Here is a 24556-nt window from a genome sequence, read left to right on the forward strand (position 1 = left end):
CGTAATTATCTGCGTGACTTCTGAGCCAGCGAAATGTAAGTCACATGTTACCGAGCAAAGCCGAACTGGAAGTCGCTGCTGCTGCGGGCAAAACGGTGGGATGGCAACCCAGACGAACATGGCGACAGGCGAGAGCACCGACACATTAGAAACTTGGTTGAGTATGTCTAAAAGTTTTCAAATATATTTCACCAGACGTGGTTGCCAGTAAATGTGCTTATTGTAGATGTGGTTGAATATAGTGTAGCGAGCGAGCGAGCACGTCAGCTTTGTTATGGTGCTGCTGGACTTGTCTAGTCACTGTCAGCACAGCACAGCACAGCACAGCTGTCAAAGTTGTCACTTATTTTGCCTTTCTGATACGCCTGAATACGCCACTGTAGCGTTTGCTTTTTAAGTTCGTGCATTTTCAATATTTTGCCAAAAAGTTGCTGTTTTGAAAACGATGACAGCCAAATTGTTCCACCTTCCTGGTAGATCGCGTCAATTTTCGTATTCGCTCGTCCTTTATTGTTAGATATGTGAGGTTGTTAAACAAAAGAAACAGTCGAACAGTTTGATCCTATGTGATATAAGTCCTAATGCGTAGGTTATATGGCGTATCTGTTTTTGATGAAAGAAAAAAAAAAACAGGAAGCGTTGTGCGAGTTGTCATGTGCTCGTCAAAAGTTTTGAATTCCTCGCTCAGAGAGTTGCGAGTGCAGATAGATAGGCTACGCTGTGGTTTGTGAGTGTGACACTCAACAACCGTCGCTTTATTACTCGACCAGCTGCGTGACTGTCATTCATGGTCATGACACCTAAATGGTTCCCCGCATAATCTTGAGAGCAGGAAGGGAAACATGAACGCTTGGCAGTGACAATGATATGCCATGGCCCAATTTGTTTTAAAATAGTAGGAAATGGCGTAGGCTAAAGTTATTTTCAAACGTTAATGAAAGTAACGTGTTCGTCTTGATAAACTCAAATGAGGCAATCCCCCCCCTCCCTTCATGTCTGCCTGGCCTAACAAACACACAAACTAACATTTCACTCTTTCCCTTAGATAAAGTGACAGACCCAAGTAATACAACAGACAGGTGGGACTGCATTCAAGGGTTCTATGAGCAGGTCAACAGAGAACCAGATGGGTTAGTAGGCCGCATGGCACCACATTATAGTTGTCAAGTCTAGTGCACTTTTATCCCTATCCACATTATCATTAGTTCTGGGCTAGTTCTGTTGTCTTGTCTGTGGATCATATTTGACTGATCTAATAAGGATTGCTTTTTTCTTTCTTGCAAAGTTTGTTTTTTCTCCCTTAATAAAGTGTGCACATGTATGCGTCTGTGGTTCAGTTAGGCTATGCAGAGAGCAGTATGTTTAGTTACACACTGTGATGCCTTTCCTTTGTTATACACAGACAAGACGAGCTGTTTGAACTGGTTGTGGGATATTGGCGATTGTGGTCATGCTTACTGTTTTGCAGTACATCTCATCATCCACCACACCACTTCAAACACACACACACACACACACACACACACACACACACTCAAACACTCTCACACACATACACACACACACACCTTGTATCACAGTCCTTATAACGTTGCATGAGGTGGTCATTTTGGTTCTCCTTCCTCCTACTCTGCCTCAGGCCTCAGGTTGCCACTCGCCTTCTGGCCCATAAGATCCAGTCTCCGCAGGAAAAGGAGGCACTGCAGGCACTTACAGTAAGATTGCACTCATGCCCTCGTCTGCCAAAAAAAAGACTACAATTCCCAGAATTCTTTGCTTCTGTCTCATTACTGAATTACCCACACGGTTCATCTATGGCACTTGTGCCTGTGTCTAATCTCTTGTCTAATCTTTAGTATCGGCTCTTTCAAGATTAGACACTAAGAAGTTTATCATTGCTGTATTTCAAAGCTAGTTGACTGCTGAAGAGCGTCCACATGTTTATTTAACAAGTGTCAGCTGAACTCCCCCATGACAAGTGACTCATTACATACCTTTGGTAGAACGCTAACCCGCCAGTCTAAGCTCCAGCAGTGAAAACTAATGTCCAGAGTTATAATGTAATGAAAGTCACAGTGTAGGCTATGGTGTGCTAGTCTGAGGTAAGTTTTCTCTCCGGCCAGATTCACTCAGGCCAACCTCGTGACTCTTGTCTCCATACCTAGTTATCCTCAGTGTTACTGACTGCTTCTCTAACAGGAGTGTTTAGTTGTGATTCCATTCAACTTGTTCCAAATGATAAATTAATTTGCTGTAGATTGGGATGGATCGATTAGCCTTGAGGTAGAATGCCACCAAGGCTGATGGAAACATGTTTCATGGAATGAAATCTTTTTTTTTTTTTTTTTAAGTATATTTTTTGGGCTTTTTTTGCCTTTAATTATAGGACAGTGGAGAGTGACAGGAAGTGAGTGGGAGAGAGAGCAGGGGTGGGATCCGGAAAGGACCACGGGGCGGGAATCGAACCCAGGTCGCCGGCGTACAATGCAGGTGCCCCAGCCAGTTGCGCCACAGCTGGGGCCCATTGAATGAAATCTCATTTTTTTGAGATGTTAATGTGTTTTTAAAAGTTGTCCTGACAACCTGACTTGGTTTTGAACTCACAGCTGTTTTCACTTCCTCCTCTCTTGATTAGGAGAAGGTGCATTTTTAATCAGCATAACAATGTTATGTATATGGATTTATGTATGTGTAATTCATTATATGAATTGTATGGAAATCCACTTCAGAGGAGTCTTGTCGAAGTCTTTGGAGACACATTTCTATTTTATTTATTATTAATGTTTTTACACATTTATCTAAAAACACAACAAACAAACACATATTGTAACTTTTGGCATCATAATCTTCTTTTAACGTCTACTGTCTTTTGATGTGTTATATGCATTTCAGTTCTTATTCTGCTGTTTATTTCATTGAAAAGCTTCTGGAGTCCTGCATGAACTGCTGTGGGAAGTGATATCTAGTTCTAATTGGTCTGTTTGTTCCATTCAAAAGCTACTGGAGGCCTGCATGAACTACTGTGGGAAGAGATTCCAGAGTGAGGCTGCGAAGTTTCGATTTCTGAACGAACTCATCAAAGTTCTCTCACCAAAGGTAGCGCTTCAAAGGACTGTACAGATTGATGAATTGATTTGAGGGGAGGTGTGTGTGTGTGTGTGTGTGTGTGTGTGTGTGTGTGTGTGTGTGTGTGTGTGTGTGTGCGCTGGGGGGTGGAGGTGGATTGATAGTGGATGAAAAATGAATGAATAGCACCCATATGTGTACCTTTTTCCTTCATCTGGTTGAGGTTGTAGTATACACACAGCCTTTATATAATCTCCCTCTCATATATTGCTATCCTCTAATCTAAAGGAGTGAACACTGACCTGATACGCTAAACTTTGCAGACTGATTGATGGATGGATGAATGGGTGGATGAACTGAAGAATACGATACATATCTGCACCTTTTCTATTCTATTCCATTAGAATAGGCCTTTTCTATTGCCTATTCTATTCTAAGACGTACAAATTAAATACAGAGATGCCCACCCACCCTCTCTCTGTCCCCTCCCAGTACCTGGGATCGTACAGCCCAGAGGCCGTGAAGCAGAGGGTGACCGAGGTTCTCTACAGCTGGACTACATGGCTGAAGGACGAGGCCAAGGTCCAGGAGGCCTACCGCATGCTCAAGAAACAAGGCAAGGCCTACTACTCTTCACTCCTCCCTGTTACAAGGATTACTTATGTGTTGTTGTGTCATTAAGTGCTCAAAAAATAAGGCAACTGCACTGCACTGTACTGGTCTGCGTGTGTCCGTTGTAGCTGTTGTGATAGGTAATCTCGTTTTATTCTAGGTTGCCTGGCAACAGGGACAACCGATGAAAACTGGTCTTATTTACAGTAATCAGTTGATTAATGAGCATTGTCCCTGTCAAATAAACAAACAAATATATTAAGTCCTACTACACTCCTCCTCTCTCCTCCCAGTTCATTAGAGATTTATTTAGTTTTACACATTTTATTCTCTTCTTATGTGACCTTAGGGGTGATCAAGAAAGACCCCAAGCTACCTGCTACCATAGTAATGCCACCGCCAACACAAAGACCGGAAGGTTCTCTCTTTGACGACGAAGACAAATCTAAGGTGGGTGTCCAGTATATGTTACATATGTGAGAAGTGCCTCATGTTTGTGTAACAAGTGTTTATACTATGAGTCTGCATATCGTGTTGAAATGAAAATAGCAGCGTCAACCAACCTCTAATATGAAACTGGTATGCCTTGTCTTGTCCTGCAACAAGTCTCATCAACTATCTATGTAAGAAAGGATGCTCTACAGTAGCACGTGATGTTTTGAAAAGTGGTTTGGTTGCTTGATAATAATGATAATCATCATAATACATTTTATTGGTTTTGCACTTTACATTTCATAAGATATCTCAAAGTGCGGCAGGTTGAAAAGTAAAACAGCCAAATAAAAATGTGGATTTAAAACATGACCATATAAAAAAAAAACATCTAAAAGGGAGACACCAAAAGTTTTGCTAAAAAGAAATGGTTTTAGTCCTTTTTTTAAAACTGTGATAATACTCAAATGGTTTTCTCCCGCAGCTGTTGGCACGGTTACTGAAGAGCAATAAAGCAGAGGATCTGCAGACTGCCAATCGCCTGATCAAGAACACCATCAAAGAGGTAATACTGGAAGACTACACACATACTACATACAAACTACAGACAGTGGAATCCATGAAGAGCTCCAGATATATGTTATCTTTACCAGGGCAGGGGATACACTGTGTCTGTGTGTGTCTGTGTGTGTCTGTGTGTCTGTGTGTGTGTATCCCCTCCAGTTAAGACATGTCTGTACACAGACTTTGTAATGTAGTTTGTGGTTTGTAAACATGCTATAAGCACTGGCCATAGTAGCGTTCATGGCTAGTGGCTAGTGAAGGACTAACCTTGGACAATGTAGTCTGTGTAACAGTTGAAAGGAAACATTGAGCAGAGAAACCATTTCTAGTGCTGAAGAGACCTATATATTCTAGCACTTTCCACGGGAGTAGGTTACTTCCCACTTATTGTGTGAAAATGAAAACAAGTGCTGGTGTTAAGCCAGAGCTTGGTGGTTCCTCAGTGCAGAGCTTGGTGGTTCCTCAGTGCAGAGCTTGGTGGTTCCTCAGTGCAGAGCTTGGTGGTTCCTCAGTGCAGTTGCAGGGCATTAAGAACATACTCCGGCCTCTTCTTAAAAACAAACATTTCACCTCAGTTTCAGGCCAAGAGGAGCATGCATACTTCTCTCCAAGAGATGCATTTTATAAGCTGCTTTTGTTTTTTGAAAAGGAAACTTTGTATAGTCTCCCAGTATGGCCATCTATGAGTTACTGTATGCATATGTTACATGCATACATTATATTATGCATATGTTACATGCATTACATTATGTAACTAAACAGTAAAATGTTTAAAGTGTGTGTTAAGTATACACTCAGGAATGAGTAGGTTTTTGTCAGCATATTCAGTTACAGAGCTCATGAACATGCCCCCAGTGTGTAGCACTGTAGCTGCCTGGCAGATCTAGCTGTTGACTGCAGCGACTCGAGCTAGGTAGCACCGTACACAGTGACCTCGAGAAACAGAACTACTGTATGTGAAAAATTGCCAGAATTCTCCTTTAGGTTTACTGGCTTATTTATTTATTTTTTTAATAAACATTTTAACTTAAATTTGTTAGCTACCATGAACACACTGGTAAATGAAGCAGATTACTTTAGCAATTTGTATTCAAAGAGTCAAAGGCAGCTACTAACAATAATTTTCAGCAGTCATGCTTGTAGAAATGCCAAACATAACAAACAAAAACAGTATGACCAGTTTTGTGTGTGTGTGTGTGTGTGTGTGTGTGTGTGTGTGTGTGTGTGTGTGCGTGCGCGCGTGCACACATAAGTATGAGAATTTTAGAGAGAGAGAGTGCATTTTGTATTTTGTTTCATGGTTTCCCTGCTAGTTTTGTCTTATCTGTATGCACAATTGTGTTGTGTACTGTTGCGTTGCGTTATCACAGAGTTTAATCAGCTGCAGCTTCTTATCCTGCACTAATATCTGAGACCACACACACATACACACACACACACACACACACACACACACACACACACACACACACATAGTTCCACACAAGGCTTACAGGAGGGCCCTTGGCAGGGGGAGAGTGCAGACCACTGACCACATTATTGCCATAACTTATGTAGCATGACGTCAAACTTGTTGCTTGTGTTGGTCCTCAGTCTCTCTCTCTCTCTCTCTCTCTCTCTCATATTTCATATTTCTCTCCATCTTACACTATCTCTCTTTTTTTCATCCTCTCCCACTTACTCACACTCTCTCTCTCACACACACACACTCACACACACACACACACACACACACTAACAGGAGCAGGAGAAGGTGGAGCGGGTGAGCCGACGCATCAGCACGCTGGAGGAGGTGGAGAAAAGCACGGCCCAGCTCAGAGAGCTGCTGGAGCAGCACAGGAGCAGCAGCGCACACATGCCAGCCACGCCCCACATGAAGGTACAGAGAGAAGAGAGAGAGAGAGAGGGGGGGGGGAGAGGGAGGGGGGAGAGAGAGAGAGAGAGAGAAGGGGGGGTGGGGGGGGAGAGAGGGGGAAAGAAAGAGAGAGAGAGATAGGGGGAGAGAGAGGGGGGGGGGGGGAGAGAGGGAGGGAGAGACAGAGAGACTCTCTGTTAGTGAGTGAGACTGTTTGGGGGATGTGGTGGGGGATTGAGCAATTTATCTGAGTGTTTGCACTCAGGCAGAGGGGCTGGGGAGGCAACACTCAACATGAGTTTGTATCAGGGTTCCCGCGGGGTCTTAAAAAGTCTTTAAAAAGCCTAAAATTCAGAACTTTAAATTTAAGGCCTTAAAACGTCTTAAAAACGGCCAGATTTACATTCCGAGGTCTTAAAATTAATTTAGTCAGGTCTAAAAAAATATTTTACCAACGTTCATTTCCAAAAAACGCTGGCCGCAGAAAGTTATTACAAAGTAGCAAAAAAGTATTGAGTCGTAGCTTGCAAATCAGAGCTCTAGCGTCTTTGTTACAATTGTAACAAAACCAGCAGAATGCTGCCCTCAAAACATTGGTTCACCCTGTCGCCATCAGCGCAGCCATTGGTTGTGTTGAATGCACTGCTTTGTCTGTCATAATATAAAGCCCGCCCCAAAATCAGCGCATGTCGCGGCATGGTCCTCTAATTGCCTAATCCAGTGTTTGTGTGCAGTCTTGGCTCTATAGAGGGGAATGAAGTCACTTCGGCTCAGCCTTATACTATTCCATCCAGTCAACACTTACAGTAGATCCAGGAGAGTTTGAGCTTGATTGGCTATAGAGGGAAATGAAGTAACTTTGGCTCAGCCTTATACTACAGTATTCCATCCAGGCAACACTTACAGTTGCTTCAGGAGAGTTTGAGCTTGATTGGCTATTGAGCTCAACTATGCACAACATTTGTGGCAAGATTGAGCACTATACCTTTAAGTGGTGACGTTGCCCTTTGTGTTGCATGCTGGGTAATGGAATGTCTGTCTCCTGTCTGTCAGACTGTTTATGAACGCTGTGACAAGCTCAGACCCAACCTCTTCCGTCTGGCCAGCGACACTGTGGACGACGACGAGGCCTTAGGTAGGTACAATATGACACACACACATACACACACACACTCACACACTCATACACACATACACACATCCACATACACACACACAAACACACACTCACACACACTGGAGAGGGGGAGGGGTACCAACAGATATACCAACAGTCACACAGGCAAACAGGCACACATTTTCACAACCACAAACACACACACAATCTCACATCAAACACACACACACACACACACACACACACACACGCACACACATATGCACAGGAGCACAGACACATATACAACAGAGAAACAGTCAAACACACACAAACACACACACACACACACACACACATACACACACATACACTCACACACACACGCACACACACACACACACACACACATACAAGAAAGAGAGGGAGAGAGACCAACAGATATACCAATAGATAAACAAGCACACACACATGTTCACACCCACAAACCCTCTCTCTCTCTCTCTCTCACACAGATGTAGTGTGGAGATCGCAGATGTACAAACATACAGCAGAAGAACAGTCAAACACAGTCAAACATGCACATACACACAGATATACAAATGTGATACCTTACAACCCACGATCACAGAGGACATAGTTGTCATCAAACATGCGCGCACACACACACACACACACATTCAAATGTTATACCTTACAACCCACGATCACAGAGGGCATAGTTCCATACAGGTCGGAACACACTAATAAACAAACCTCCATACTGATACAGTACATATGTAGCATGACGAGACAAGGCCCCCCTGGGTTCAAGTGAATCATTATTAGTCAGAGTAGCCATTCACAATGGCATTAATGAGGAGGTCGGTGGAAATCTAACTCTCGTAGTAGCATAACACCTCTCAGTGACCGCACCGGAAACAGTAGACACATTTCAATACTCTGTTCAGTTTTATAGATAGGAGTGTGCATCGGTGGTACAGTAAGTGGCTGTTGTTGTCATGAAAGAGCAGTGCTTGGGGACTTGAGCATCATGACATGGGGCCATGGTGAAGAGACAACATTTACCAGCATTAATATACACCCTACTGTACATACTGAACAGACTGTACAACGGCCTGTTCAGATGACTTTGTGAATAGCAAAGGGCTTATAGTGCTTCAACACTCACTGAGCACTTTATAAAGGACACACTGTATTAATATTAGGTAGGGTGTTTGCTTTATAAGGGACACTGTACTAAAATTAGGTAGGGTGTTTGATTTCAAAACAGCCTCAGTTCCTCGTGGCTTGGATTCCATAGGTTGTTGCCAATATTCCTTTGAGTGTCTGGTCCATGTTGACGTGATTGCGTCTTGCAAGCCCGGTAGATTTGTCAGCTGCACATTCATGTTGCAAGTCTCTGGTCCTGCCACAGTGGTGGTCTTCTGCTGTTGTCATTTGTCATCTGTCCGCCTCACTGTGGTGAGCAGAAGAGCATCTCTGTTGAACACTGTGTGTGTGTTTGTGTGTGTGTGTGTGTGTGTGTGCGTGTGCGTGCGTGCATGCATGCATTTCTGCTCACCACAATAATACAGAGTGGTTATCTGAGTTAGCCTTTCTGTCAGCTCAAACCAGTCTGGACATTCTCCATTGACCTGACGTTGGCCTTCGTTGTCCTTCGCCTGTCGTTGACTCAGCATCAACAAGACGTTTCCATGCCGCTCACTTATGTATTTTTTTTGTTGTTGTTGCGCCGTTCTGAGTCAATTCTAGAGACTGATGCCTGTGAAAATCTCAGGAGATCAGCAGTTACAGAAATACTCTATCCAGCCCATCAACCATCAGGCTCAGCACCAACAATCATGCCATGGTCAAAATCACTGAGATCACATTTCACATTCCTCATCCTGATGATTAATGTGAATGTTAACTGTATCGGCACAATTTTGGATCGCTCAATAGGTGCATGCAATATTTCAATAGAAGACAATATTCAGAAAAACATGCTGCCATGTAAACCGCATTTTCTGATTGCCTTCGCCCAAATAAGGTCATCGTTGGAATCAGCAATAATTGAATTAAGACATGTGGAGCATTCCGACATTATTGAGGTGCGTTGTCTGCATGTATACACCTTAATCATAATACAATGTTCTAAAGATTTTCGGAGCAGAAGCTTTAACAGAATCAACTGTCTTTGCTAGTAATAATCGGACTATGCAGTGTTCTCAATAAGGCCAGTAATCTGAATAAAGTCCATGCAAACATAGTTAATGCTTATACTGTCTACAATGTGTTTTTGATATACAGTATTATTGTGGTTTACCTGTATTTCAGCTTTAATTCTGAAGGCCAACGACAAGCTAACTTCTGTGGTTAACCTCTACAAAGAGACGGTAGAAAAACAGGAAGTGAACTGCAATGGAGGCACGGGAGCGTCTGTTGAGACAGGTGCACTAAGTCATGTCATTCAAACATTCAGTCAGTCTGGGCAATACACCATCATCAACAGATCATTATTTACATACAGAACAGAGTAAAATGTATATCTACAATATATATATATATATATATATATATATATATATATATATATATATATATATATATATATATATATATATATATATACACAAAATAATACATAATAAAATGTTATTCAAAGTATATACAAAATTACCTTTGATGTCAATAACGTGTGTATATATATATATATATATATATATGTACTAATGTGGAAGAAATAACTTTGTTAAGACAAATGCATGAGCTAATCGTTATTAATTATTATAGACAAATTAGTTCATTAGTGCCATTAACTGATTTAAGGCCTTTATAGTTTCAGAGCCTGCCAGCCCAATCAGGAGTTACCATCTTATTGATTTCTGTGCTTTTGATGCGTCACAACCAAATTCATCAGCGTCGCCGGCTGACGCTTCTCCTAATCACGGAGCTTCAGAGGACTCCAATGCCCTCCTGCTTTTTGATGATGACATGGTGTCTCTGGGTATTCCCTGCCTCCTTATATGATTTCTCATAGGTTCATTGCTGTGCATTCTCCACACAATGGAGAATATGCACATTAAAGGTACACTATGCAGAGTTAGGTACTTTTTGGCAAATAGATAGAAATCCTAGATTTCGTGATATATTTGTGTTTTACTCTGCCATTGTAAATAGTCTACTTCTCGTGACTTGTTCCCCCTGTACACACTGAAAATGCTTTCGTTGTGGAGGTGAATGATTAGCAACTGGCAAAAACTCCAAAGAGCTATATCTACTGACAATGTAATGTTTCACATTTCTCAAGAGATGATTCTCGCTACAGCAGCGGTTCCCAAACTTTTTTTCCCACGGACCACCTTTTACATCCTGACTCGGCTCGCGTACCCCCACCATCCGACACATAATAACGTAACACATTCTATTGACGCATTCCAGGCATAATGTTTAATTAGCCACCCTACATGATAACAAATGACAAAATCAAAATGTTCAACTGGTCTGTGAGCTCTCACGCTAAAAACAGTGTGGAGAAAACATTAGACTGGTTAGATAAATCCACGTGAAGCTTAGGCCTATATGCCTCATCATACTTTTGTTTTCTTTGCACAGTCTTTTCTGTCTCGTCTGTCATCCCCCTGCGCTCCGGAGCCACCTCCGCCTTCATCATTCTGCCCCCATCCCATCGTTACCTGTTTCCTGCTCTGTTTCTCTTGCTTCTCCTCTTCGATCGCTTTGATTAGGCCTTTTGGACAGTGTTCCTCTTTAGCCAGTTTTCCACGTTTGCGTAGCCTTCTACCTATCTATACTTCCACGAAACTAACGAGCCAGATATTCTGTCTGCCCGCAGGAAATCACGTGCATTGTGGGTAGCTTATTTTTTAATGAACATAGCCTACTATAGAGTTTACAAATGATTTCCTTTAATTTCACGTTTCCATATCATTATAACCCGATTCGAAATTATGTATTATTTATTAATTAATTAGATTATTAATTGATTAATCATTTTTAACACCTTTCCGACATTGCCCTGTTTATCTCGCGTACCCCCTAGTGGCAGCTCGTGTACCACCGGTGGTACCAGTTTGGGAATCCCTGTGCTACAGCATGCTAGGTGAACGATTCCCCTTTTACAAATTCTTTTACCATCAAATTGGCTTCGTAAAGGTTATATTAAGGTGAAACTCTTGCATAGTGTACCTTTAACCACGCTGTGATTATTAGAAAATCAGTCAGAGTTGTGATCAACGATTAAGAGAATGCACTCAAAAAAGAGAGTTTGTGTGTGTATTTATATGTTCTCTGCATTAATCAGTGGAGCGCTTCGTAGCTTCATTGTGCCAATGCAGAAACACTAACCTCCACGTCCGTCTCTTTCAGGGGTTGCAAGCCCCTTCCCCTCCCCGATGAGTCCCTCCAGGTCCTACTTTGAGGAGCTCATCGAGGTATGGTGTGCCCACTTGCTGGCTTCATGTTGTTACTTCTTGTGAACTAGTTGAAGACATGAATTAAATTACAATAGCAAGTTGAGTACTGGAGCACCGTCACTACAGTTGAGTATGCACGCTGACTGCCATACCAACGGGCGTTGCGGTCAAGCTGCAGGATTAGTGCCCCGGAGACCTGGGTTCAAGACCGGGAGGGGTCACTGCTCTCTCTCCTCGCTACAAACAGTTACAATTACATTAATACAATTTCATTATTAGTAACCTTGAGTTTGAAAAAGAGGCTATATAAATATGATGTTGTTTCACAGATATTCAGTGAGGTATGTAATCGTAATCATAGAAAAAAATGGGAAAGGAAAAAGGGTTGGAAATTGTTCACTATTCAGTACACAACAACCATTTAAGGAATGGATGAATCACTAGTAGTTCAGTCTGGGACTGTTTACAATCCTTGTTGGTGATATTCAGTGTGAGGGGAGCATTATGATACGACTTGCACTGTGATTTTCTGTTTCAGCTGGAGGATATCGTCAGCACCCCAGAGCGACCAGCCAACGATACTGGACTTCAGCAAAGGTCTAACGGAACAGGTCCCCTCCTCATTCCGAGGGGTTGTGGAGTAGACTCCGTATCCCAGAATGGGTCCTCAGGGTAGGTATTCCTGGAATATGTAGTTTTTATCATCGAAAGAGCTCAGTTATCGGTTGTGTTTGATTTGACAGTCAAGTGGTCATTGACAGTCAATTGGTCATTGGTTGTTGGACATTTACCCTTAATATATGTAATATATATATATATTATTGTATTACATATTAGGGCAGCTGTCCAACTCAGACCTGCACTGGGTAACCTGGGTAACCAGAATCAACCCTCTGTGATGTCACAGTCTCCCTCAAAGAATATCCTTCCTCCACTGGACAAGTCGCTGACGGACATCTTTGTGTCTTTAGATTCTGTGAAACCAAGTGAGTCCAATAAAGGCACAATGTGCATGCATGTAGGAATGCAATAAATTGGATGGATGGATGAATGAATGCATGAATGAACGAATGAATGAACGAACGAATGAATGAATGAATGAATGAATGAATGAATGAATGCATGAATGCATGAACGAATGAACGAACGGACGAATGAATGAATGAATGAATGAATGAACGAATGAATGAACGAATGAATGAATGAATGAATGAATGAATGAATGAATGAATGAATGAATGAATGAATGAACGAACGAACGAACGAATGAATGAATGAATGAATGAATATTGCCATACTTTGTGCACCTCACCTCTGCCTCTCCTGTGTAGGCCGGCTGGAGCCAATCACGGTGTACGACCGCTGGGGGGTCCATGTGTGCCTGCACTTCTGCCGCGACAGCCCCCCAACACGCACGGACATCGCCGTGGTCATCGTCTCCACGGTGAACACGTCAGCACTGCCCATATCAGACGTCCAGTTCCAGGTTGCCGTCCCAAAGGTACCAGCCGACGTTAACGTACTTGTGATTATTAAGTGCCCTTATTTACTTCTACTTTCTATTCTCTATTACACATACATACAGTACTTCACATCATTATATCTACACACACATACTACATTTCATTTACTGTATGTATAACAAAGAATTATTTTTATCCTGCATCTTTAGTTCACTACTGATCTGCCTTTATTTAGTAATTTCATACATGCATACATCATCATATATTTATTATGTTACATTAGATCTGATTCATCACTTTAGATCTTTATCATCAAACATCAAATCTAGTAAAGGAACAGCTCTCTCTCTCTATCTCTCTCTTTCTCTCTCTCTGTGTGTGTGTGTGTCTGAAAATCATTCATCAATGACTATGTTTCTTCCCTGTGCCTATCCATCGTGTGTATGTGTGTCTGACTCATGTGCGATCAACTACCATTGTGAGTCAGCCTGGTTTGGTCTGGCTGTCTTCCCATACTGATGACTCATCATGTCATTGTCACAATGAGTAGTGGTGGGACGGCCCCTCTTTCTCACCTCCTAAAACCAGTGGTTACTTAGAGGCAGTGGTGTAGTCTAGTTAGCTGTAGTGGGTAAACTGTGATCAACCCCAAATGTTAATACGTATCCTTGCCTATTTTAAGTGGGTATACTGAGATGGTGATGCTTTTTAAGTTGGTTTACTGCATAGTCCTGCGTATCACGTAGACTACACCACTGAGTCAGGCAGCTGCTATTTCTTACCTCCTTTTCTGACCGCACTAAGACCAGACTAGTGGCGGCACCTCCTTTTCTGACCGCACTAATTTTCTGACCGCACTAAGACCAGACTAGTGGTGGCACCTCCTTTTCTGACCGCACTAAGACCAGACTAGTGGTGGCACCTCCTTTTCTGACCGCACTAAGACCAGACTAGTGGTGGCACCTGCTTTTCTGACCGCACTAAGACCAGACTAGTGGTGGCACCTCCTTTTCTGACCGCACTAAGACCAGACTAGTGGTGGCACCTCCTTTTCTGACTGCACTAAGACCAGACTAGTGGTGGCAGACGGCTGCTCCCTTTCACCTCCTTTACCAGCTCTTGTTCTGACAGGGCTGAAACCGACACTCTCGTCTTGCGTTAATGACTCATGATAATCATAGTGGTTAATGATTTTGACAAAGTGCTTTGGTTTCTATTGCAGTTTTATTTAGTGTGAGGAATTGGTGGTTTTGACAGATTTTCGCATTGTTTTTGTCATAATTGCAATAATTTTTGTTTTTGTGTAAAAGTGTATTTTTGTGCATTTGTGCAGCATGATGGTTATCTGCTGTGAATTGCAGGTGCATTTTGGACCTTGGTGTGCTTTATACGTGTTTTTCACGTTATTGTTTTTGAGTAGTCATCATAGTTCAGCTTCCTCATATTCTGTGGCAGCCATTTGATTCTCTCCTTCATGCAGTAACAGCGTCTTTATCTTGATTCATATACAACTTCCTCATTTCACTAAATCACTCGTCTTTCTTCGTCAGTTTACTCCGTAGCCAAACTTAGTCTCCACTCTCCAACGCCTTTCATTTTTGTGGCACTGAGGTGATGCACTAAGGCTTTCTTGGCACCTGTGCTTTCTGGCAAATGTGCATCGTATGTACAGTACAAACAGACTGCACATGTATGAAAGCACATTTTGCCAGCCACAGGAGAGCTGTCAGCAAGCTGCACAAGTTACGTTAGAGGGCGGGAACATGCGTCATTTACCTGATGAAGTGAACACTTCCGCCTCACATGACATGGCACAGTGTGCTAATTAATTACGCTTTCTTCGTACATCTTCCTCTCAGTGGTACAGACAATGGAACCATTTCCCTCTTTCCTCTCTCTATTACACTCCACAGTTCTCATCCCAGTTGCCTGTGACTACAATTTATATAAACTGTGTTTATGAATGAATGAATGAGAGGATGATAAACATTACACACATCTAATAATTTAACTGGAACTATGACCCGATCTATGCTGCCCTACAAAGCCAAAGAGCAGTATCTGCAAAAATGCCAAACTGAGAAAAACAGCTTTTTGTGTTTTTCTTACACCAAGTATAAGCATCAAATTATAAGGGGTATAATTAGATAGATCAAAGTGAGGGGAATATTAAACATTTTGTTTTTTGACATTTAGGCAAAATTTGGTAGTTGTATAGGCTATACTGCGTTTTGCCTTTGCATTACTGCATATACTTACATGGCCATACAATAACATTTTGCAGTAAGTGTAGCAAGTGATCATAATCACTCAGTTTTTATATTAATTGAGGAGGTACTTACTACAATGTTAGTGAAGATATGCTGCTTGATGCCTTAATAATTGCACAACTCTGTCATTTATAAACATTTATGTAAAAATGGAACAAAATCAATCGGGTATTCTTGTAGACTTTCAAGCAATATTGCATTGCTGCACACCAAAACCTAACCTTTGACACCTTTGCACACTGCTGCTTATATTTGTCAAAGTATATGTTAATTACTTTTTTGTAAAATCTGACTGACTATTTTGAATATGACACTTTCACTGGCATTTAATATTGTGAGACTTTTATCATGATAGACACCTAATGTGTGTGTGAGTGTGAATGGAGTGTGCCTTTTTAGAAGAAAGTCCAGGGCCTTTTTTTTAGTCCCAGTCTGTCCGTGTACACACACACACAGCCTATTAGAGTAAGGGCAAGTGAAACCAAGGCAGAATGCAGTAATGGCAAGTGAAATCAAGGCAGTAAGGGCAGATTACTGCCTTGGTTTCAGAAAGGGCAGAACCACTGCCTTGGTTTCACTCTACTTTTCTATACAAACTGCAAACTAAAAATGTAAATTTAGCAGATCATGTACTTCTTATTTGTGCAAATTCTTTTTTTTTTTAAAAAGTGCAGATACAGCTCTTAGCCTTTGTAGGGCAGTATAATTGAACAAATGAATACGCCATTTGAGTTATTGTTTGTAACAAGACAGGATTTTGACATGTCGAGCTTATTGACTGTTCTCTCTCTTTCTCTCTTCTGTTCCAGAGTATGGTGGTGAAGTTACAGCCGGCCACAGGGAAGGATCTTCCCCCATACAACCCTCTGCTGCCCCCTGCCTCCATCTCTCAGATCCTGCTGCTGGCCAACCCTCAGAGGGTAAAACGGCCACTACACACCAACACCCAAAACACCCTACGGCCTGTCCTCCTGAAAGAACGTGCTGTGCTCATCTGTGCGCATTTCTCGCACGGTCAAAACTCACAATTGTTGGGAGGCACACAACGCCCCCACATACCACGTTGATAATGCAATTCTCTTCACGCGCAGGGTGCACGGGACACAGGCGCAGGACTATATAAGCCAGTCTAGTCTAGTAGTGTGTGTGTATATATATATATATATATATATATATATATATATATATATATATATATATATATATATATATATATATATATATATATATATATACATATATAGAAAGAGAGAGAGCTATAAATGAGATGGGTAGCCTGATAAGGTCAGACAATTACAATATGCATTATTTATTGTTACATAAGGTCTCCTCCGCATTGCAGCTTGAATGTTATTCCTCATAACTTCCTCATAAAGGCATCTTCTAAATGAATAAATGCTATATAAATGTAAAAGTTACAATTAACTGATATTTAGCAGGCACTTTTATCCCAAAGCAACACGGACTCGCAATGGCAGGAAACAAACCTGTGTTGCGCAATATTATAAGTTTGTGATGTTCTCTCTTCTCCATCCGCTATGTTTGTGTGAGCCAGATGTATATTGCAATATGTTGATGGTAATTTTGATACCATAGATTTAATAGAGACCCAGTCAGACCAATAGTATGACAAATCAGGAACAGAGTTTATTTACAATGATGCACATCAAGGGAGAGACAGCATGACTTCACCTAAAGATCCATCAGCTGCTCTAACTAGACAAGGAAATAGTTAGGGTTTAAGTATCCTTCCAGGCTGACAGGAGATGGCGTTGGTCATCCCATCTCACTTGGACTACACTGAATCAGACCCTGATTAGTGGCAGCCTGGCAATCCGGAGCAGATAGCTACTGACGCAGCCATGCAGAACAGTGAAACACTGCAAAGTCATAATATTCCTGCTTATCTCTAAACACAGTCACACACAGATATACACAGGGACAGTACAGATATCATACAGTCATTACATAGAATCATACTTTTAGTATCAAAGTGACCCACTAATGAGAAATGCAGAACATTAAACCACATATTAGAATATTGGACATAATGTTCTAATCCACTTTCTCTCAATGTATTTGTGCAGTTTCCAGCTGGTCTTATTGAGCTATGATTTAAAGTACAGTTTATGGCTTTAAATTCATCTCATTTAGCCAGTTATACATTATGCATCCTGTACACAGATAGTGTTAAGGGGGAATTCCTCTTTAAAGGCATTGCTTTATATACTAGACACCTGATGTTAAGTTTTTACATATTTTATGTAATAAGTTTATTACAACATACTAAAGAACTGATGTTAAATTTTTGTGCATGTCTCTGTAGTCTCCGGTACGCCTTAGGCACAAACTGACCCTCAAACATGGTGACGAGATGATCAACGAGCTGGGCGAGATAGACCACTTCCCTGAGTGGTACTCCTGGACCAGGTCTTGACCACCACCACTGCGGCAAGGGAGAGCAGGTGACTGAGGGGCACTGCTTGGAACAGCCAGGGGAACAGACTCCGGAACATGACTCCGATAACAGAATGAATGCTGCAGGCAAGGCAAACGCAATGTGTGCATGTGTGTGTGGAGAAGGGGGTATGGAATGGTAGTATTAGAAATTATTTTGTCCGAAGGAAAGAAGATTAATACCAAGTGTGTGCGTGTGCGTTTGTGTGTGTGTAAAGGAAATTCACTGCCTTTTAATGTGGTGGTTGTGTGAAGCCATAGAGATTTAACGCCAAAAAAATGTGTGTTAGTTTATTGTTGCTGTGCATTATCGACAATCTCACTGTGCCAAGCCATTTTTAAAAAATAGTTTCTGCATTTTACAGACAGGACAGCGGTACCAGCCTTTGATTTTGCAAACCAATGTTTTTATTCAAGATTTTTATATTTTTTTTTTTTTTTAACATGGCTGACATCTTTGCACTGCAGTTGTTCTATTTATTTAGCCAAGGTTGTGTTTTGATGTAACTGCTGTCACTAAAGTTGTTTTTGTTGCTAAATTGATTTAGACATAGTGTGTTTTTTGGGTTGTTGTATCTTGGCAGATTATTACTTAGTTTTATGCACTGGTATCCAGAGAAACAAATTAAAGACATCTACTGTATGAGAAGTCCTATTGTAACATCACTTTGTGCAGTGGTCTAGATAGTGGTATGCCAATTGCATGGAGTTTTTTTAAAGGTGCACTAAGTAATTGTGTTGCCAAAACATAAAAAAATGCTTCTGGATTTACAATAATGATGAAGAAACAGGTATGCACACATATTCTTTTTAAACATGTATTTCAAGAAGTTTTTCCATATTTCACTAAGTACCAAAACACTTACTGCACCTTTAATGCATATCTGTGTAGACCACTTATACACAGAGATAAAAAAAATCCCTGTTGATGGACCTACTGATTATGAAACCATGACTACCCAATAACTGAACCTGTACAACCTGTACAGTCGGAATGAGACGCCCCCAACTGTTCATCTGATGGAACAGTCACTGCCAGGATACAGTCAGATAGGTACACTTCTGTTTTAGTTTATACTGAGTCAATTGTTGTTGAAATTGAATTGAAATATTGGACGCAAAATTGCTGTTGGCTGTTTTCAATATGAACATTATCAGTTATTATTTGTCAAGGTTACGAAACAAGGTATTAATAATATAATGTAAATTATCCTTTTTTACTATGTCTGTGCTAAATAAATGTGTTTCTTCTAAAGAAATCCACTTGTTATTCAATCACTATTGAAGGGCCAAGCCCTTGTTCTTGTGTACCCTTCCACTGCACAGACCTTCACATGCTTTACATCATATAACTAAAAATAAAATAATTTAAACTGTAGATTATGTGCAACAGTAAATGTTGTAGACAAGATGTGCATCATTATACATTTGATATCCTTTGTTGTCCTTCACCAGACATAGATTACAAAGCTGAAGGATGCCCAATTTATTTAGTTTATTTCTTGTGGTCTCTGTATATTGCTGCTGCTGACAGAACAACACTGTAAACATGTTTGTCATTGTATTAGGCTGGTTAAGAAAGGGTTTCCATTGCTCATACTGGTGGTAAACCACTGAAACAGTTTGAAATAACCACATTAACATTGAGAGGTGACTGCAAGAGAAATGGTCTTGATCACAAACGTTATGAGCACCCGGGAAGTTTAAAGGTAAAACCTGTGGCTTTCCACTGTCACCTAATCTGAAACATAAATAATAATAATAATTTTAAAAAATGTGACTGTGTATCTGTATGAACTAAGTGGAAATCCATCTGGTTTTATTTGCAAGTGAGTTGGGATTGCAACTGAAACAAGACTTGCCTTAGATCTGTGAAGACTGGCGGTTGCCAAAATCCTTATTCTGATCTGTGAAATCCTGATCCTCAGGGCCAGGTGTAACTGCAAGTCACAGGTCTCATGCCAGTGTGTACTATGGACACTGCATTTATGAGACCAATTTCACACCATTTTATCTCAATTACAATGCAGCAATACTGCAATACAACAAATGTGGTACTGTATGTTAATACAACAAGGGCTTATTACAGCAGTTGCCAAATACTAGTTCTGAGGGAACATCATCATCGCAGGTTTCAGGGTTCTCCCTGACCCACCTAACCTGTCTGTGCTTGTACCTGTCTGTACTTACCAGATCACCTGTGTCAGGTCAGGTGTGCCAAGTGAATCCAGAGCAGTACTTGAGCCATGCAGTGGTTGTGGCCACCTGGTGGGACTTCTCCTTTTAAGAACATCTGATCAACTGTGGGGGTCTGAAAGTTCAAGTGTCTGAGGGTCTTGTGTGTCATTAAGTGCATTTCTATCCAAGCTGTTTGAATATGTTACGCTCTTTGGGCTGCAGCATATGCAAGTGTGCGTTTACATCCACTGTCATACACATTCGAACTGGCCACTCTCCTTATCAAATGAAAGACGACAATGGGATCAGTAAACAACTATGGGTGCAAAACATAAGGTCATCAGAGCTGCTTTAACAGACACAGCCAATAAGACTGCAACAAAACATGGGGTCATCAGAGCAACTTCAACAGACACAGCCAATAAGACTGCAACAAAACATGAGGTCATCAGAGCTGCTTTAACAGACACAGCCAATAAGAATGCAAATCAATGTAAATAAACCAATTTTATAAACCAATCAAAATTGTATTTAGACTCCATGCGAATCAGGAGTTAAAATGCACTCCTCCAGCAAATCAATTTTTTTTTTTTTCCAATTGAGATTGTAGATGTAAGATTTGATGCTAATTTGAAGTGTCTCCCCACTCAAGATTTCCTGTTTTATTCCTATTTGCGTTGAGACGTTTGTTTGGAAACCCAGCTATTATTTGAGACACTGATTTTCTATCTTTTTTATCAGATGAGAGAAAGTGAAAACAAAACAACCACTGCGACAGTAAATTAATCGGATAAGAACCCTCTCTCTCATACGCCTTTTAAGGGTCAGTACCCTACTTCAGCGGTCTCTGAACAGGAGCTTTGGATCAAGTCATTTTATTAGTATAATATCGCCCTTGTTTGACGAATAAAATACAGGACGTTATACACAGGGAACAAACACTGGGCACCATAAGTGCCAACAAATCAAAACTCAGACTGGGAAACAAGACGGGGAGGCGGGAGGGTGACAGGAACCCTCCAAATCCCACAATGCATTGCTTCAGAACGGCCTGTGAGGCCAGATGGGAGCGTCCTTTACTCCTTGCGTTGGGAGGAGTGTCTTTATGTGTTTTCTTTTTGCTTTCCTTTCCGACAAAAATGGAAGAAAATAAAAGTGTGTGTGTTTGTCCCATTGCAGGGGTGTTTAGTCCCAATATCAGTCTTTAGTCCTGTAGTCTGAATATACACACTATAAACACACACTCACACACTCTTTCTCATACACACACACTCACACACATATATATTGTATATAGACACATACACATACATACTGTACACTCACAGTCATACGTACATAAACACACTCACACACAAACACACACACATACAGAGAAAGAAACACACACACACACACACACACACACACACACACACACAACTGTGTGTGCCAGTGGTTCAAGTGCAGGGATTGTTAGTTTGATACAGTTTTTTGCATGCGTGATTGGGCGCGTCAGTGTTACATGTCCCAAGTGCTACAAAAGCCATGGTCCAGGTCAGGTTCCTCTGTGGTGCCGTACAGACCTCTGGCAGTGGTCGATATACAGATGCTGAGTGAAGACTTTTCTCCTACTGCGAGCCAGAACCTCTTCCTCTTGAACCCCTTCCTTTGTTTCTGAATTGAGTTGCTTTGATGCCCTACTTCTGTCTTTCTTCCCTTCCTCTCAATCCCTTCTTCTTCTGTTCTCTTTCTACTGATTCTTTGTTTTTCTTTCTTTGTTTTTCTTTCTTCTTGTCCAGAACCTCTTCCTCTTTAACTGTCTGAAATGAGTTGCTTTGATGCCCCTTCTTCTGTCTCTCCTCCTGTCTTTTCATCCACCCTTCTTTTTTAATTCTCCATCTACTGATTCTTCCTTTCTTTTCCTATCCCGCTTCTCTTACCCTTGGTCTCTTACCATCTGACTGATGCCTCATCTCCAAGGCTCCACAGTAGAGAGTGTTGACTGTTCTGTTGCCGTTGCCTACCAGCAGGCTGTGAGGGCTGGCTTTAGTCTGGACATGTCTGAGGCTGTGGTCAGTCCTGTATGATAATCAGTCCCAGGGGAGCAGGGGACAGATTCAGGACTCAGGATTGGTTTTGTTTTGTTCTTTTGTAAAGTCTCGTATAAAAGAATGGAGGAACATGTCATATACAGTCTTCCTGTGTCTCCTTTTACACATTTATTTATTGTATTGTTTATTTATTTTTTGTTAAAAATCAGTCTTCTTCTCCCATTATTCTGTCTGTCTTACAGACGCCCACTCACTACTACTCTTCTACTCATCCTCTGCGTCCTGTTCTCCTTCGCTCTCTCCATTCTCTTCTCCTCTATCTGCTTGGTTCTCCTCCTCCTCTTCTTCATGCTGTTCTTCTACCTCAGCCTCCATTTCTTCCTCTTTCTCCTCCAGTTCTTCCTTCTCCCCCTCCTCCGTATCTCCCTCGTTCTCCTGCTCCTCCTCTGTGGCATCTTCCTGCTCCTCCTCCCCTTTCTTCTCCTCCTCCACACCCTCCCCCTTATTCCCCTCTTCATTTTCTTCCACCTCTTCATCTTTAACCTCCTCCTCCTCTCCATCATCCTCTTCTTCATCTTTAACCTCCTCCTTCTCCTCCTCTCCCTCATCCCCCTCTTCATCTTTAGCCTCCTCCTTCTCCTCCTCCTCTCCCTCATCCCCCTCTTCATCTTTAACCTCCTCCTCCTCTCCCTCCCCTCCTTCCGTTTCACAGTGATTCTCCTCCGGTTCTCCCTCCCTGTCTACCTCCTCCATTTGGTTCTGATCTGCTTCTGCCTCCTCCTCCTCCTCCTCTGTGTGGTTCTCGTCCACATGGTTGTGATCCACGTAGTTCTGCTCCCCCTCTTCCTCCTCCTCCTCCTCCTCCTCTCTGTCTCCATAGCAGCCGCCGCGGTTGCAGTTGGGGTCCTGCTGCTCTACCCCATTGCCGTTCTGCTCTTCCTCCTCCTCCTCCTCCTCCTCACCACCATTCTCGTTATGGTTCCGGTACTGGCTCTGGTCCTGGTGTCCGGCGCCGGCCGCGTCCTCCTCCAGCGTGAGCTCGAACTGGAAGCGGTCGGCGGCGTGCAGTCCCCCGTGCTGGTTGCGGTCGAGCGGCGGCGAGGGACTCTGGGGCATGGTGCTCTGGTACCAGTCCCGGTTCTCCTCCAGCGTGTCCAGGATGTCCTGGGCGTCCGGGTGCACCAGGTCACCCCACGTCTCCCACAGCGGGTGGACGATGTAGTCTATGAAGCCCACCTGCGGGAGGGAGGGAGGGAGAGAGGGAGGGAGAGAGGGAAGGGGGGAGAGAGACGGGGGAGGGAGAGGGAGGGAGGGAAGGGGAGAGAGAGAGAGGGAGGGAGGGAAGGGGAGAGAGAGAGGGAGGGAGGGAAGGGGAGAGAGAGAGGGAGGGAGGGAAGGGGAGAGAGAGAGGGAGGGAAGGGGAGAGAGAGAGAGAGGGAGGGAGGGAAGGGGAGAGAGAGAGGGAGGGAAGGGGAGAGAGAGAGAGAGGGAGGGAGGGAAGGAGAGAGAGGGAGAGGGAGGGAGAGAGAGAGAGAGGGAGGGAGGGAGAGAGAGAGAGACGGGGGAGGGAGAGAGAGAGAGACGGGGGAGGGAAGGGGAGAGAGAGAGAGAGGGAGGGAGGGAGGGAAGGGGAGAGAGAGAGAGGGAGGGAGGGAAGGGGAGAGAGAGGGAAAAGAAAGAAAAAGTGTAAAATAAATCCATTGTGAGTAAAAATATAAAAAAGTGAAAGAGTAAATATTAAAGGTGCAGTCAGCGATTGTAGCGTTGCTTTTGTCCAAAACAATGTACATACGTGTGTGCGTGTGTGTGTGTGTATTCCTACCTGGCTCTTCTCTATGGAGGCGGTGTGTGTGTGTGTGTGTGTGTGTGTGTGTGTGTGTGTGTGTTCCTACCTGGCTCTTCTCTATGGAGGCGGTGTGTGTGTGTGTGTGTGTGTGTGTGTGTGTGTGTGTGTGTGTGTGTGTGTGTGTGGGTGTGTGTTCCTACCTGGCTGTTCTCTATGGAGGCGGTGTGTGTGTGTGTGTGTGTGTGTGTGTGTGTGTGTGTGCTCCTACCTGGCTGTTCTCTATGGAGGCGGTGTGTGTGTGTGTGTGTGTGTGTGTGTGTGTGTGTGTT

At 42.5% G+C, this 24556-nt stretch overlaps 1 protein-coding gene and 1 pseudogene across 2 annotated transcripts; one reads left to right on the plus strand and one right to left on the minus strand.

The window, feature by feature from the left end:
- The first annotated feature begins 20 nt into the window (after nucleotides 1-20).
- Nucleotides 21-18851, plus strand: LOC121718580 (ADP-ribosylation factor-binding protein GGA2-like). Of its 2 annotated transcripts, XM_042103627.1 has the most exons (17): nucleotides 21-161; nucleotides 1046-1130; nucleotides 1640-1715; nucleotides 2998-3096; nucleotides 3559-3682; nucleotides 4028-4128; nucleotides 4595-4675; nucleotides 6416-6553; nucleotides 7583-7664; nucleotides 9945-10058; nucleotides 10447-10614; nucleotides 11994-12058; nucleotides 12579-12712; nucleotides 12878-13026; nucleotides 13372-13541; nucleotides 16583-16693; nucleotides 18100-18851. In XM_042103627.1, exons 1-17 carry the CDS (start codon nucleotides 101-103, stop codon nucleotides 18208-18210), a joined length of 1869 nt encoding a protein of 622 aa, XP_041959561.1. In that variant the 5' UTR covers nucleotides 21-100; the 3' UTR covers nucleotides 18211-18851. The 2 variants fall into 2 exon arrangements, with proteins under 2 accessions (XP_041959561.1, XP_041959562.1); XM_042103628.1 differs by lacking the exon at nucleotides 10447-10614.
- A 2522-nt stretch (nucleotides 18852-21373) lies between these two features.
- The window catches only part of LOC121717996, a 31098-nt pseudogene continuing 27915 nt past the window's right edge, over nucleotides 21374-24556 (minus strand).

The sequence above is a fragment of the Alosa sapidissima genome, chromosome 9 (assembly GCF_018492685.1).
Source record: "Alosa sapidissima isolate fAloSap1 chromosome 9, fAloSap1.pri, whole genome shotgun sequence".
NCBI lineage: Eukaryota > Metazoa > Chordata > Actinopteri > Clupeiformes > Clupeidae > Alosa > Alosa sapidissima.